A 15,370-nucleotide genomic window follows, 5' to 3' on the forward strand; every position below is an offset into this window, starting at 1 on the left:
AGAATACGAGCTAATGTAAAAATAATACGAGTTTCAACTATTTTCATGCATTAGAAATTTTGGATAAAACAATTCCTTCAAGATGATGTTCAGTTCCGCATAGTCAATTAATTATAATAATTTAAGGGAGAAGATAATTCATTAATTGGATGATGGAGGAAGATGAAGAGAAGTTAGAAAAATATGGAAACAGTCAGAGAGAGAATGAGGATTAGATTGAAAATTGAATTATGTTACCTTTTTTTTTGCAAAAATATTTGAAAAAAAAACTAAAATAACCTTGGATGTACAATGCTCATTGTACATCCAGTTGTATAGTCTTGGAACTGCTTTCTTATAGACCCCAACCAAACGCCCCCTTAGCATTTACAAACTCAACTACACCTTTAAATTGACTTATACAGTTATACATTCAAATTGCTCATAGATTCCACTATGAGGTTAATCTTGTGATTTATCCTGCTCCACTTTTATGCAGTAGACACGAGTTGAGATTCTTTGCCCCACTTTTATATCTCATATCTTGTGTTCCACAACTTAATCTTGTCATGTATTATGCTCCAAATAATAAAAAATTGTTGTCATTTATATCAAATTGATTATGTGTTATACCGAGAAGTAATGGGACATTGGGACATGAGATGAGACATAAAATGGGACAGAGAATTTGCATCGAAGACATCATCTCCACAAACTTGTATCCTTGACGTTTGTTCGACACCATTATAAATAGCAAGAAAGTTGAAGCATAAAATCATATCATACAGTCATTAGTCATACACCACCATTAATCCATTATTATGGAATTTTATTATCTAAACATACTATTATTTCTTTCCCTTATAGGATTAATAATCAAGTTTTTCACAACAAAAAATTCAAATACAAGAAAACTACCACCAAGCCCTTCACCATCACTACCAATTTTTGGAAATCTCTTTTGTGTCGGTCCTTTGCGACATAAATCATTAGCTAAACTAGCTAAGATACATGGCCCTATCATGTACCTTAAGCAGGGACAACTCCCAACTGTTGTTTTATCTTCGGCTTCTGTTGTCGAAGAAGCCATACGAAAACATGACCTTACTTTCTCTAATAGGACCGTCATTGATGCAATTTGTGCACTCGACCACCACGACAATTCAGCCATTTTTCTTCCACCAACTTCGAAATGGCGTAACTTACGTAAACTCTCAAATTCCCACATGCTTTCAGCCCGAAAACTTGATGCTAGTCGTAATATTCGAGAAAATAAGGTGAGAGATCTTTGCTCTTACGTACAAAAATGCACCGACACGGGGGCGGTTGTTAATATCGGGCAAGTCGGTTTTGATGTAATATTAAACGTAATGTCGACGACTTTATTTTCATTGGATTTGGCTGATCCTGTTTCGGAATTATCTTGCTCATTCCGAAAAACGTTTCGACATATTATCGAAGAATTGGGAATGCCGAATCTTGGAGACTTTTTTCCGATTATGAAAAAGCTCGATCTTCAAGGTATCAGACGGCGTACAAGTATTCACTTCCGGAAGATGCTCGATGTGTTCAATCAGATCATTGAACAGCGGTTGCGCGATAGATGCTCGCCAAATTATGTACGATGCGACGACGTTCTGGAGGCGTTGTTAGACATAAAACCAAACCAAGCAGAGTATATTGAGCCATCAGCTATTGCTCACCTATTCATGGTAAGTCACATGGGCCATCTCGGCCATTAGCCCATCCCGTCCACCCCGCTTATTATGTGGGCTTGGATAAGTATTTTTTATCCGAAAGATTAAGAGGGTAGGTCAAGCCCAGCCCGCGAAGTTAAATGGGCGGGTATGGAAAACAAAAAATCTCGTGAGCCGCCCATTAGGCTCGTTTACTATTTAAATCTTTTAATTTTACTCTTCAAAACAAATATTTTCAAAGAAAATTGCATCAATTTTATTGGGATGTTGAACACTAAAATAATACGTAAACTATAACGAAAATATTTATATACTGGGTACCCTTATATATTTTAATTAATAGAACATCTAAATTAATGTTTTGTGTTCTTCAAAAAAAAATTAATGTTTTGTGTTACGGCCCATTAGCCCATGGGCCGTCGGAGTTTTGATTAAAGGGTGGGCAAGGCAGGAATAATTGGCCCATAATTAAGACCCGGCCCGCCCACTAAGGTCTTAAAGGACAACTTTTTCCTTCACGGCGCGGCCCATGTCTGGCCCAAATCCGCATTTGAACAGTTCTAGCCTGAGTCATTAGATTTTGATTTATGGTACGAACGCAAAATACGTAAATAAATTCTTGTTTAAGACCGTTTTAAGTTAAAATAACACTTACAAATGATTTAGATAATGTTAAAATGAAAGACCTATTAAAAATTGATATCCTTAGGGGATTGTTTGTGTTGGATTTGAGGTCAAAGCGAGAGGAGGTAAATAAGAGAAAGCGATTTACTTTGTTAGTTAGAAAAATAAATGTGGAGGAATTTGGGGTAGGGAAAATGGATCGATTTAAAGAAAAGATGTTAATGTTGACTGATTGTGTTAATCCAATGACTTGTCAATATTTTCTTCCTATCTAGGATTTAATTGTAGCGGCAACAGACACAACATCAACGACATTCGAATGGGCAATGGCGGAACTAATTCATAATCCTAGCAAGCTCAAAATCTTACAAGCGGAGCTTCAAGAAATGGTCGGAAAAGGAAATTCAGTTGAAGAATGTCATATCACGCAACTCCCATATTTACAAGCAATTGTCAAGGAGACCTTGCGCTTACACCCTCCAGCTCCTATCCCAATACCAAGGAAAGTCGATTCAGACGTAAACATGTGCGGATACACAATCCCTGCAAACTCAATGTTGTTACTTAACGTAGGGGCCATTGCAAGAGACCCTGAGACTTGGGATAACCCGGAGAAGTTTGAGCCTGAACGGTTTTTGGGATCAGAGATCGATGTCAAAGGTCATAATTTTGAGTTGCTTCCATTTGGTGCTGGTCGTCGTACTTGTCCCGGTATGCCACTGGCCACTCGGATACTTCCTTTGATGCTTGCTTCACTTATTCATGAGTTTGATTGGATACTTGAAAATGGTGTCACACCTGAAAATATGGACATGGAGGAAAAACACAGTTTCACTGTCGAGAAAGCTCAGCGACTACGTATTGTTCCTGTTTGTCGTTAATTATTGCTTCCTCCTTCAAACCCAAACGTTTCATTTTCTTTGCGTGGACTTCATAGTCTCGAAACTCTGATTGCATGTTTGCCAAAAAAAGTCAAGTTAAAAATGTACCTGTATACACAAATTTGTGATTTTGCAAATAAATAAGAAACACAAAAACTGTAACAAAGATGATTTTATTAGATTTGTATATTTTGGGTACAATTCTATTTATTCCGCTGATACGATCTTCACGTGAATTTGAGTTTTTGATGTACGGAGGTCGTGATGACTTTATCTCCACTTCACAGACTGTATTTCTAGGGATTAATGTTGGTTTAGCCGATATTGATTATTTGTACCAGCGGAACCATACCAGAGATATCTTAAGTATTACGACATCACAGACTGATGCGAAAAGCTGAGAACTTAAGATGTGTTTAACCTGAAGCAGCCTTGAAAATATGGCATATAAAACTTTCTTCAAATGGTGGAAACACCATTCTCATAACCCGCTGTTGCTGTGATATAGATATCAAAGCCTCGACATTTATCTTCCTGTTTTCAACTATAAACATTCTCTACACTATCCGCAGACATTGGATTTTAATTCAAGTATCAGGAGTTTGGAAGCCAAATAACCTAGTTTGTGTATCAGTCCTTCTGCAGCTGAGTTATACAGACTACAGAGTGTGGAACCCCACAGACTCGTAAAATTCCCTCAAATCCCCCCAATCGTAAAATTGATTTCTACTAGTATTTCAGTATTTCATATCCATATTACGGTGTAAAGAGTGTGTATTGCTGCGGATCGTGTATGCTTACTACTATTCGGTTGGATCATACTACGAATTAGGCAACCATGCTGAGAAACAGCACTCAGGTAAGAAACAGATGAAACGGCAATTACTGCACTGCATTATATTCATTCTGCAACCCAACGTATCAGGAAAGGAAAAATCAGACAATCATCCAAACTTTTTTACAGTAAGAAATGTAAACATATAACATTATTACCAAATCTTCTCAATACATTTGAAAGATTCCAACTTTTAGTCACTAATACTCACAATTCAGAGTAATGCGCCATTAAAGATACAGTAACAATTACAAATTACGGCGTGCAATAGTTTATAAATACAAACAGTGGAGTAAACATCGTAATGCAGCTAAATTAGAAGCCCGATATGATAATTGCAAATAAAGGAAACGACTTTGCAAAATTGACAATGGTAAATTCATCTCACGACACAATAAATTACTGTTTTGGTGACACTGTCATTTTCATTTGTTATACACTTCCGAAAAAGAATCGGCTCGAAATTAAACTGTGACAACTGATTATTAAATGAAGTTCTTCTCTAATAAATAGAGAAAGGAAAATAATAGCGTGGTTGATGGTTCAATAATTGAAGGTACAAGTGAAGTGGGACTAAATACAAATAGGGTGATACGGGCAAGTGTGACAGCAGGATCACTCGTGAAGTAGCAGTAGATAAATTATTCTGATGGCGTCTCTGTTCCACCAGTTTTCCTATGAAGTTGTGCACTCTATTTAAGTTATTTTGACAACTCCTCGCGTTCGACTTTTTATTTAGGTTACCCCCTAAATTCAATTCACCCATCTCTAAAACTATTTTATCCCCCAACTCAAATCGGGTATGAGGACATTATTATTCATGTAAATTTGAGACCAAGTCTTAGGATAATGTCAAGACTCAACTTAAAGACTTGTGGATAAAGATGTGAGCTGGGTCGGGCCAGGTTTAGAGGTGGCCCGGGCTAAGTGGCAGCAGCCCAAACACGTCACTAAATAAGGATTGTGTTGGGCCAGTTTTATCTAGTCCGAGCCAGCCCACAGAGTAGCGGGTCCGTGTCGGGCCATACTGGGCTTTCATATATTTTTTTTATTAGTCTTTGGACCAGGTCGGGCCAAGGTAATTGCGGCACTAGCTTGCCCGAGGATGACACTGAGCTAGGTCGGGTTGACACTAGTGCTGGCCTGACTGCTAGATGTCGGCCAACGAAGCGGGGCTGGCCCGCTACGTTTAACGGCTCTACTTGTGAATAACAAAATGTGCGCGTAGACATGTATTAGGTCTTATATATTTTTATAGATATTTGTCATGAGTCTGAATATCGGTCTGGACATAAAATGAAAAAATATGGGATGAATTGAAGAGGTGGATACGTAGACACATTAAGAGTACCGGATGAAAAAAAAAACATCCCGAGAGCGGTACAGCCATCAAGAGCAATAGAGCAATCCCCATCAATTCGTACTCCAAAATTATGGGGTGAATTGAAGTAGGAGTGAAATACTGAACTACGCCATGTCCGTAACGCGACGACGGTGAACATTAGTCTAACTAATTAGCCGAGAATATTGACAAACTTGTCATTATTAGACAAGTTTATATTATGCTACCAAAAAGTCAAACGCCAGTCAATGTTTATGGAAAAAAATACAAGTAGGGCTAGCTAGAATTCCAACATAATCGCACACCTTTTGTGATCTAGAATACCGGACATATGTACTCCCTCCGTTCGGCCGTTTTGGTCATTTATTTACTTTTAGTTTTGACATAAAGATAAAAGAAAGAGAAGAGGACTAATTATTTGATGACAACTGAACCAATGTCAATGTAGATAATCAAATTATTCATCAAAAGTATTAGTCACTTGAAAAATAAAAAAAGTTAACAATTGATGAGGACGAAAGTAATAATAATTAAGACTAATAATGTTATAGGTTTACTACTCAAGCCGCCACCTTTGGAACAACGTGACTATACAATTGACTAGGGTGACTAATCGAATAATCGATCGATACAACGTGCATGTTAATTGACTAATTTTAGAAAGTAATAATAATTCTTCAAAAGACTTGCTTTAATTAGTTGCGGTCCTGATGGGAATAGCGTTTATATGAATTTATGATAGATGATGGCAGTGGAGAGTAAATTTTAACCCAAAGAACTAGATAGTAAGTAGTAACTATGCATTTGCAGATGTAACCTTGAAAATTTGAAATTAAAATTTACGTCTTTGAAATAGACGGTTCCCCCGACCCTTATTATAATGATATCAGAATCGACAACTCAAATTAGTACAGGTCAAGGTCATACGTTAAATTAGGTTTTGAGAAATTAAAAAAATTAGCAGATTAAGGCACTATTTTTTGTGCTTAATATCAGCTTATTTCAGTTCAGCTCATTTTTATTCAGTTCAGTTTGTTCAGTTTTAGTTAGTTCTGTTTAGTTCATTTTGTCACAAAATTAACTCTTACTTCAACTTAGCTTCATTCAGTTTAACTAAATTTAGCTCAACTCCATTTAATTATGTTCAACTCATTTCAATCTTAAAGAATAAAACCTAATACATTCTTCGGTCTTCATAAGTTGTAAGTAACCCTAGTAATTTTGTATGGGTGTAGACGTGTAGTAGTATAAAATAGTAATGTTGATTATTTCCCGCGTGAAGTACCTATTTCTTGGTCAACGATATCAAACGAAAGGTCTTCTAGTGAGTAATAAGTGTAATAGTCAATAACGGAGAAAAAATATCACGTAGACTTAGATCTCGGATGAGATTCAATTGAAAATTATCCATACTAGAAAATTATGCAATAATGGCTAACCAGTCAATTAACAAACAAGTTTCACAATATTATCATTTATGAAATAGTAACATACCTGTCTTTAATTCTTTATGTTTCATTATTATGAGACCGTCTCATTAAATGTTATGGTGTGTCGAATCAAAATCTTAAATCTCAGGCTATTTTTATTTTATTTTTATTTTTTTTAAAATAGTCTTGCCTATAATAGATCTACCTAACTTGGGGCATGTGATGGGTTTGATCACATTTGCTACAAGTCGGGCTGGACACCGGACCGAAACTGGAATCAACGAAAATTGCGGACCACGACCGGATAGGATAACAAAAATTCCTGTCCGGGGAGGGACTGGTCCAGCCGGACCAGTATTTACCCACCCCTAGCTAGAAGCAAGCCTATTAGTGATTTTTTTTTTTTTTCACGTGAGATTTAAATAATTTGTAAAACATGCTTGAATTATCAAAGAGTCATATATACGAGTAATAAGACTAGAATTTTAGAAGTTTGGCAATGATTCCTTGATTCGGCCGACATATCAAAAGATAAGATTTGTAGCAGTCGAAGTCTCGCTTTCATGCAACATGCCTTACGGTTTACTTGTCTCTACTACGCTCCTCTTTTTCTGCACACTTACTATATGGTTTATAATCTTCAAAAAAAAATGAAGGACAAGAATGTATTCTAGAATCTCATATAATAAAGAACATATCGTATTTATTGTTAATACAAAATACTAAATTTCGATATCACCATACTCGTGTTTTTGATCAAGTTACTAAATTCTTAAATACGGAGTACAATTTACTAATATTATTAAGACAACATATATATTACGTATTTACATGCTCCGTACTAGTCTAATTAATCAAAGAATTTAGGAGAAATTCAACAATTTTCTAGAGTAATCTCATTTTTTTTAATGATTCATATCCTTTTTAATTGGACTATCCCATTCGTGTGGGAGTTTTATCTCTACATGACTACATCATTACATAGTTACTCTAAACATGGTCTTAAAAAGGATCACTTAAAAATACAAAATCATCTAATTGTCATTATATATCCTATTTATTTATATAGAATGATGGGTTCATGTACTTTATGACCGGAATATAAAACATGAATTTGCAAAGAATATTTTCATGTAGGGTACATGGGTACTCCCCTCACATGTCATTGATACATATGACAATATATTTTCATATGGGTCTAATGACATTCTCTTTTTATGTATTCATGTTTTGTTATGAAAAGTTGTTTATTCGTGGAGTTAAATGAGTCGTAAGACGAGTATAATATAAAAGAATTTTGAACTCATGAAGAATTTTTATACTCCACATAGTTTAATGAAAGGAAAGTGTTATGGCGATACCGGGTGTTACTCTTAATTAGATTTATTTCTAATTTAAACCGAGAAGCACTATTTTGTTTGTACAAACTCTATTATTTAACCTTTGGTTATGTTAGAACAAATTCGGTCCAGCCAACCAAATAATTAAGTGCTCATACGTAAAAACATACACAAGTACAATCTACAATGATGTTTGACATCCCTATCTCAAACATTTACTTTTCATTATATTATACAAACAAAATAATGGAGTTTTTGAGAAAAATAGATCAAAATGTAAACTCCAAAACGAGAACAAACTCTTTAGCTAGCACAAAAATGTCAATGCGATTCAAGAAGTAAAAGATGATGCATGTGGGCAGTAACTAAAAAAACAAAAGGTGATAACGAATATTCACACAAAAGTAGCAAGAAAAATAAAGTTCAGATAAATCAAGTTTAAGTACCATAACATAACTAACTAAAGCTTTCCTAAAAGTTAATTTCTTCAATTTCTCTATTAACAGAGCCTAAACTTCGAGCATGTCACTCTCGACTTAACTGTTATTTGTGGTTTGCATACTATCGTTTATATCCAAAAATTTATACAATGCGCACCAAAGTATAACAACTACGAATTCCATCGTCAAAAAAATAAAAAAAATAAAAAACATAATAAAAAAAATTAAAAAAAAACATTATTTTAATATTACTTTTTTTATAAAAAAAAATTAAAAAAAAAAAACTCAATGTTGGAAACTAGGAACAAGAAAAGTTTTTATAAATTATTTTACTTTTATGTGGACAGGATAAAGATATGACAAGGCTCCAATACAAAGGAAAAGACAAAATGAACTACATCACATTTTACATTATTTTTCCAAATAGAATAAATTTACTATTACTAACAAAAAGCATTTTTTTTACGGTGAGTTATTCTAACTTGATTGGGTCTTATGTTTGAACATTGTGACTACCACGGTAACATACACTCATGAGGGAGAACTTTACTGCCCATTCTCGACTCAAATCTAGACTAAATTAGATGACATTTACATAAAAAGCATATTTTTTTTACAACGATGACATTATCGAGTTTCTGTACCACTTTCTAACATGCATTTATATAGGATTGATCATTTTAATCAAGCTTACATACTATGTAGACGATAAAAGATGCTACTGAGACTCGATACTAGGCAGTAGCTATTGATATGTCATCATCATCTTATTATTATTATTATTATTATTATTATTATTATTATTTAGACTGCACAAAGAAAGCAATTTGTACTAGCACTCTATCCCATCCACACCTCCAATATCTTTCAAAATTTCTCTCTAAAATTTATGCAATTTTTTGGTTTTTAGTAAGCAAACTTATCACAAAAATGAGACTAATATACTCCCTAGAACCCTTATTTTTAGCCTTATATAGACCTCCCTCTCTACTCTTATCACCTTCCTTTCTCTCTCTAAACACACACTATAACTCTCTCTTTCTCTCTCTAACTCCACTACTTTCTCCACTTCAAAAAAATGAAAATTGTCATTTTGGTTGCTTCCAAAGAAGGAAGAAGCTCTTAGCTTCACTTGTTTGTGTTTAATGGGGATGATGTGGGTCTAACATAAAACACATATTTACACATATATACATAAAAAAAAAACTATATATTATATCAAAGTTCATATATAATCATTTCATAAACTCTATGTTTAGGTTTATTTGTCTTTTTAGATCATTACATAGATCTTGTTAAAACCAAACAAACAAACTAAACTCTTGTTTTGTACTCATTATTTTTAGGTTAGTCCAAAGTATACCCATTCGGGTTCGGGTTTATTTTGCCGGGTCTAAATTTAATGATGATAAAGCAACAAGATCAAGTTTTTGTGGAAGAAAATATGTCAAATTTAACCTCTCCTGTTTCTGGTGAAGCAAGTGTTTCTTCTAGTAGTAATAATAGAGGTGAACCTAGTAACTCTATTATTTACCCTCATCAACAACAGTTTTTTACTCAGCAACAACAAGAATTATCTCTTCAAGAACACTCAGAATTACCTCCTCCTAAGAAGAGAAGAAATCAACCAGGAAATCCAGGTTACTTAAATTTTAATTTTGTTAATTTTTCCATTGAAAAAAATTAAATTTTTAGTTCTCGGCGTAATTTTCATTTTGGGTCACTCGGAAGTAGCTCCTTTGTCTTGCTAGGACAAGAGTAAGGTTATTTATATTTAAATTTGGCATTTTTTTCATTAAAAGATTCAAACTTGTAGTTTTCAACATAATTTTCAACTTGGGTCATTCGGACATAACTCGGAATTTGAGGGAGCCCTTGTTTGTTGTAGTTCATCGAAAAGGTTCAACCTTTCATCATTTTTCCAAAAGTTTGATACATTTCTGATATGGGTTTTCATCCCCAGCTGTGAATTTATCCAAAGACTCAAACTTTTGTTATTTTTTCAAAAGTTGCATACAATTTTCATCTCGGTTCATTCGAAATTAATCGTCTCTTAATTTTCTGATATGGGTTTTCAACCCCAACAGTAATTTATGAAAAGACTGAAACTTTTATGATTTTTTCATAAGTTTGCATACAATTTTCATCTAAGGTCATTCGAAACCGTCTCGTAATTTTCTTATGAATAATTATGCAGACCCGGATTCAGAAGTGATAGCATTATCACCAACAACACTACTAGCAAAAAACAGGTTTGTATGTGAAATCTGCAACAAAGGTTTTCAAAGAGATCAAAACCTGCAATTACACAGAAGAGGACATAATCTACCATGGAAATTGAAACAAAGATCAAAAACTGAAGTAATTAGGAAGAAAGTTTATGTATGTCCAGAAACAAGTTGTGTTCATCATGATCCATCAAGAGCATTAGGTGATTTAACTGGGATTAAGAAGCATTTTTGCAGAAAACATGGTGAAAAGAAATGGAAATGTGAGAAGTGTTCTAAGAAATATGCTGTTCAATCTGATTGGAAAGCTCATTCTAAGATTTGTGGTACTAGGGAATACAGATGTGATTGTGGCACCCTTTTTTCCAGGTATGAATACAGCATTCATTGATTGAAGTAACTCCTTATTGAATAAGACCGTCTTACAGTGTGTTTTTACATATAAAAACGCGTCTCATGCTCTAAAATGGTCTTTATCGACTAAGACCGTCTTACACTGTGTTTTCATATACACTACCTTTAATTGATAGAAGTAACTCTATAATGAATAAGACTTTCTTGCATTGTGTTTTTATATACTTCCTTTTCGATTGAATTGTTTACGCTTTTTAAAATTTTCGTCACATATTTTAAAAAACGTAAACAGTTCAATGGAACAGATAAAGTATAAGAATACACCTTTAATTGATGGACGTAACTCGTTATTGAGGAAGACCGTCTTACAGCGTGTTTTTATATATACTCCATAAAAAGACATCTCATGCTCTAAGACGGTCTTATTAGAGGGTTTTCATATACACCATTAATTGATAGAAGTAGAGTAACTCTTTATCGAATAAGACAGTCTTACAATGTGTTTTCATGTACTCCATTCATTGATAGAACTAACTCTCTAACGAATAAGATTGTCTTACAGTATGCTTTGATATATATAAGGACCGCCTCATGCTCTAAGACGGTCTTAGAGAAGAATAGTTATTGCTGAATGCTGATTGAGTGTTGAATGCATGTGTTGGTAATTCATGATTGAAAGAATTAAATGTATTCTCAATAACATCATTATTAAACCAATCATGTAATGTTGATAGAATTCATTGATTTAGAGCCAAAAAAAGAGTAAAATAAAGGCAATTATAATGTTTGAAAAGGATTCATGCTGATCTATATTAAATGATTTCTTGGTTGAAAATTTTTGCTTACTTTTTGTTGAATTATTCATGTTTTAGACTTTAGGCATCAGCTAGCTAGTTAGCAGAGATTCTTTCACCAAAATGGTAGCTTGTCAGGCAGTATAAAATGACAGAAAGTAGAAAAAAAGCTGATTATCAGAAACAATATCAAAAAGATTACTGTTTTTTTTTTTTTGTTTAAATGTGCATGCATGTTACATTTATCTTACAAAATCAGATTAACACTCAAGTACTATATGTCACATTAGTACATTACATATTTACATGAATGCTTGACTGAATATTTCATGCAATACCCAAAAATTCAATTACTTTGTTAATTCACAAATTCTCAACACTATCCGTCTATACGTATAGACGGATACCATTTTCCCTCACAAAATACCCATTTATCATAAAGTGGGAAGCACATAGGGGTGTCCCACCTTGTCCCCCCTACCCATTTTATTAGAGGTTTTTACCCGTCTGTTCGCTCCACCCGTCTATACCAAGACCTATTGTTGTTAATTATGTTATGTAGGGATTTCGGTGATAGTATGGACAAAGTAGTAATTACCGAGCGTGTTATATGCATATAAGTATATAACGATCTGTTAGAATATAAAACCAATCTTACTCGTACCATCAGCTCTAATACCATGTCAAGAAACCATTTCAACCAAAAGTTTAAGCCGATGGTTGGAGTCCCAAGATCGGTTTTATACTCTAACACGATCTTATGCTTGACTAAGTGCATGCATACATTATTAGGCTACTGTTAATTATGTTTTGTTTTTGTTAATCATGTATCAAGTTTTTTTTGTGTTTTGTAAAACAGGAGAGACAGTTTCATAACACACAGAGCATTCTGTGATGCACTAGCAGAAGAAACAGCAAGAGCAATAACAACAACAAATCCACTAATCACAAACACAATCTCTGCTGTACCATCAAACTTAAACTTCATGAACATGCAACAACAACAACAACAACAGCATGCAGTACAATTTCATCAAGATCAACATGCACCTTCATTAAAACAAGAACAACACTCTCATCATCATCAACATCAGCAAAATTTCATCAATCTACCACCTTGGCTTGCATCCTCACCCATGGACCACCATCATCATCATCTTACGTCGTCGTCGTCTTCATCCATCTTCCATCACCAAGATCAACAACAACAACATCAGTATGATGATGAGCAAAGTCAAAACCCTAGAAACCCTAGCATGGTAGTAGGACCCACATTCACAACAAACACAACATCTTACCAAACACAAGTAGTAGCATCATCAGCTCACATGTCAGCAACTGCATTGTTACAGCAAGCAGCACAGATGGGTGCTAGAGTTAGCCAAAACCAAGGTCACGTGACTGACAACAATTCACATAATACAACAACATCTACAGCTGGACTGTTTGGTCTGAATTTGTCCTCACGTGACATCCATCCCCAGCAAGACACCATGTCTTCTAGTACTATCACTACTACTTGTGGTCCCGGCGGCCCCGGCCCAGGCCCAGGCCCGTCTTCGTCGTCGTCCGTCTTTCTCCATGACATGATGGTGAATTCACTTTCTTCATCATCCTATGAAGATGCATTTGGTATGGGTGACATGGGTATGTTGAGTTCTACTAATTCCACCAACAAAAGGGATCATTCCACTATGACATTCGGTGGTGGCGGTCGCGGTGGTGGTCGTGGTATCGAGGGGAAGGGAAGTGGTTTAGGTGGTAATGAAGGGTTGACAAGGGATTTTTTGGGATTAAGGCCTCTTCCACAAAATGAGATTCTTACTATTGCTGAACTTAGTAATTGCATGGCTAGCAATAGTAATACTACTACTACTACTAATCATCAACAAGAGAATCATAAACCATGGGAAAATTAGCCCTTTTTGTTTTGATTAGTAGGTTGGTAGGTATGTAATTTTTGATCACTTTTGTTCATCTTCTATGTTGCATTATAAATTACCACTTGCCATAATTGATGGCTTTTTGATACATTATAATCATTTTGAAATGCTAGAAATTACTATAGTATAGTTACCATGCCCATTTTTGCCTTTTGTCATGGCACAAATTAAAGTTCATTTTATATGATTGTATCTCCCTTTCATTCACTTTTCATCTTATATTCTAAACTAGTCTTTTAATCTAAAAATAATATTTCTTTCATTCTATATCATTTGTCTATCTTTTTTTTTTTTATTCTACCTAAGGAATAGTTTACTTAAAGTTAAACAAATGGTTATGTTACAGAAAATTATACTATAATAATCTCTTTAATTAAATATTGTAAATTTTATCAATGCAAAATATAGAAATTTTACAATTTGTACCATATTTCAACTAATGAGAAAAATAAATTTAAGAATATTTTCCGTTAATAACAAAATCAATCCAAGTAAAATACAAAACGAAGCATTCAAATTAAGAATGCGATAACGTATAATGCTAGTTTTATCTACAATGATTTTTTTAAAAAAAATTTACCTCTGAAATAATCATAATTTGTTACTCATTAGGGGGTAAAAATTCTCAAAAAGACGTAAGTTAGGAAAAAGAAATAAAAAATTTCATTGCTTGGCAGGGTAAACGTCTCGGCTAAACCTGTTAGGGTGCAAACTCATGTGCCACATCGGTAATATAAAGATGAAAGCTCATCATGAGTACCACAATATATAACAGTACGAGGTCTTTTGAAAAGAAGCCCAAAAATAAATTCGTGAAGGTTTGACCCTTGACTCGACTTTTTTAGGCGATGCAAGTTGAAATATATGCCTAGGAACTTTTATTTTTTTCAAAAAATGTCATATGTGGAGACGACTAATTTTTTGGGGGTGGCACATGTGATGTGGTACATATTGCATAATAGAGGAGTGATTCTGTTTTTCTTTGTGTCAATTTTTATTGGAGGACCACTTTGGCGTGGCCATGCACCGCACGTTGTCCAACTTTGTTATCTTAAATCGCATGAATACAATATTAGTGTTGATTAAAATTAATCAATTTAATAATTGGATATAACATAGCATCTTCATTGTTTTGTTCAATTAATTTAATTATATTTCGTTTGATTATACCAAGAAGAAAGTATGTCTGTCTCAAGATCAGATTGTGACATTCCCTATATACTCGACGCATCAATCAATTACAGTAATTTTGTTTTGTTGGTTAACTTATTTTGCCCTATTTTAATCATTATTATGGTGGCCATCAATCAATAATAAGATTTAATTTTTCTACTACTCTTGTTAAATGAGAATATTACAACAAATAAAGAATAATTTTCGGTAACAAAATTAAAGTTGATTGGAGTGATTGACCGATTAAAGGGTCTCGATAACAAAATTAAAGTTGGTTGGAGTGAGTGACCACATCAATCAATTACAGTTT

The 15,370-nt window shown here is 34.1% G+C and overlaps 2 protein-coding genes across 2 annotated transcripts; both read left to right on the plus strand.

Annotated features, from left to right (window-relative positions):
* The first annotated feature begins 863 nt into the window (after positions 1-863).
* Positions 864-3,208, plus strand: LOC141617560 (geraniol 8-hydroxylase-like). Its single transcript, XM_074434771.1, has 2 exons — positions 864-1,691; positions 2,576-3,208. Exons 1-2 carry the CDS (start codon positions 1,002-1,004, stop codon positions 3,179-3,181), a joined length of 1,296 nt encoding a protein of 431 aa, XP_074290872.1. The 5' UTR covers positions 864-1,001; the 3' UTR covers positions 3,182-3,208.
* Positions 3,209-9,421: 6,213 nt separating this feature from the next.
* Positions 9,422-14,029, plus strand: LOC141614099 (uncharacterized). Its single transcript, XM_074432856.1, has 3 exons — positions 9,422-10,208; positions 10,766-11,165; positions 12,804-14,029. The coding sequence occupies exons 1-3, from the start codon at positions 9,971-9,973 to the stop codon at positions 13,861-13,863; spliced, it is 1,698 nt and encodes a 565-aa protein (XP_074288957.1). The 5' UTR covers positions 9,422-9,970; the 3' UTR covers positions 13,864-14,029.
* Positions 14,030-15,370: the final 1,341 nt, after the last annotated feature.

Source organism: Silene latifolia, chromosome 1, assembly GCF_048544455.1.
Source record: "Silene latifolia isolate original U9 population chromosome 1, ASM4854445v1, whole genome shotgun sequence".
In the NCBI taxonomy this organism is placed as follows: Eukaryota; Viridiplantae; Streptophyta; class Magnoliopsida; order Caryophyllales; family Caryophyllaceae; genus Silene; species Silene latifolia.

Bases quoted from the DNA above. Each gene is read 5' to 3' on its own strand.
- LOC141617560 (XM_074434771.1), top strand. From the start codon at position 1,002: ATGTACCTTAAGCAGGGACAACTCCCAACTGTTGTTTTATCTTCGGCT. The intron at 1,692-2,575 runs GTAAGTCACATG...CTTCCTATCTAG, and splicing joins CTATTGCTCACCTATTCATG to GATTTAATTGTAGCGGCAAC.
- LOC141614099 (XM_074432856.1), top strand. From the start codon at position 9,971: ATGATGATAAAGCAACAAGATCAAGTTTTTGTGGAAGAAAATATGTCA. The intron at 10,209-10,765 runs GTTACTTAAATT...ATAATTATGCAG, and splicing joins AAATCAACCAGGAAATCCAG to ACCCGGATTCAGAAGTGATA. The intron at 11,166-12,803 runs GTATGAATACAG...TTTGTAAAACAG, and splicing joins TGTGGCACCCTTTTTTCCAG to GAGAGACAGTTTCATAACAC.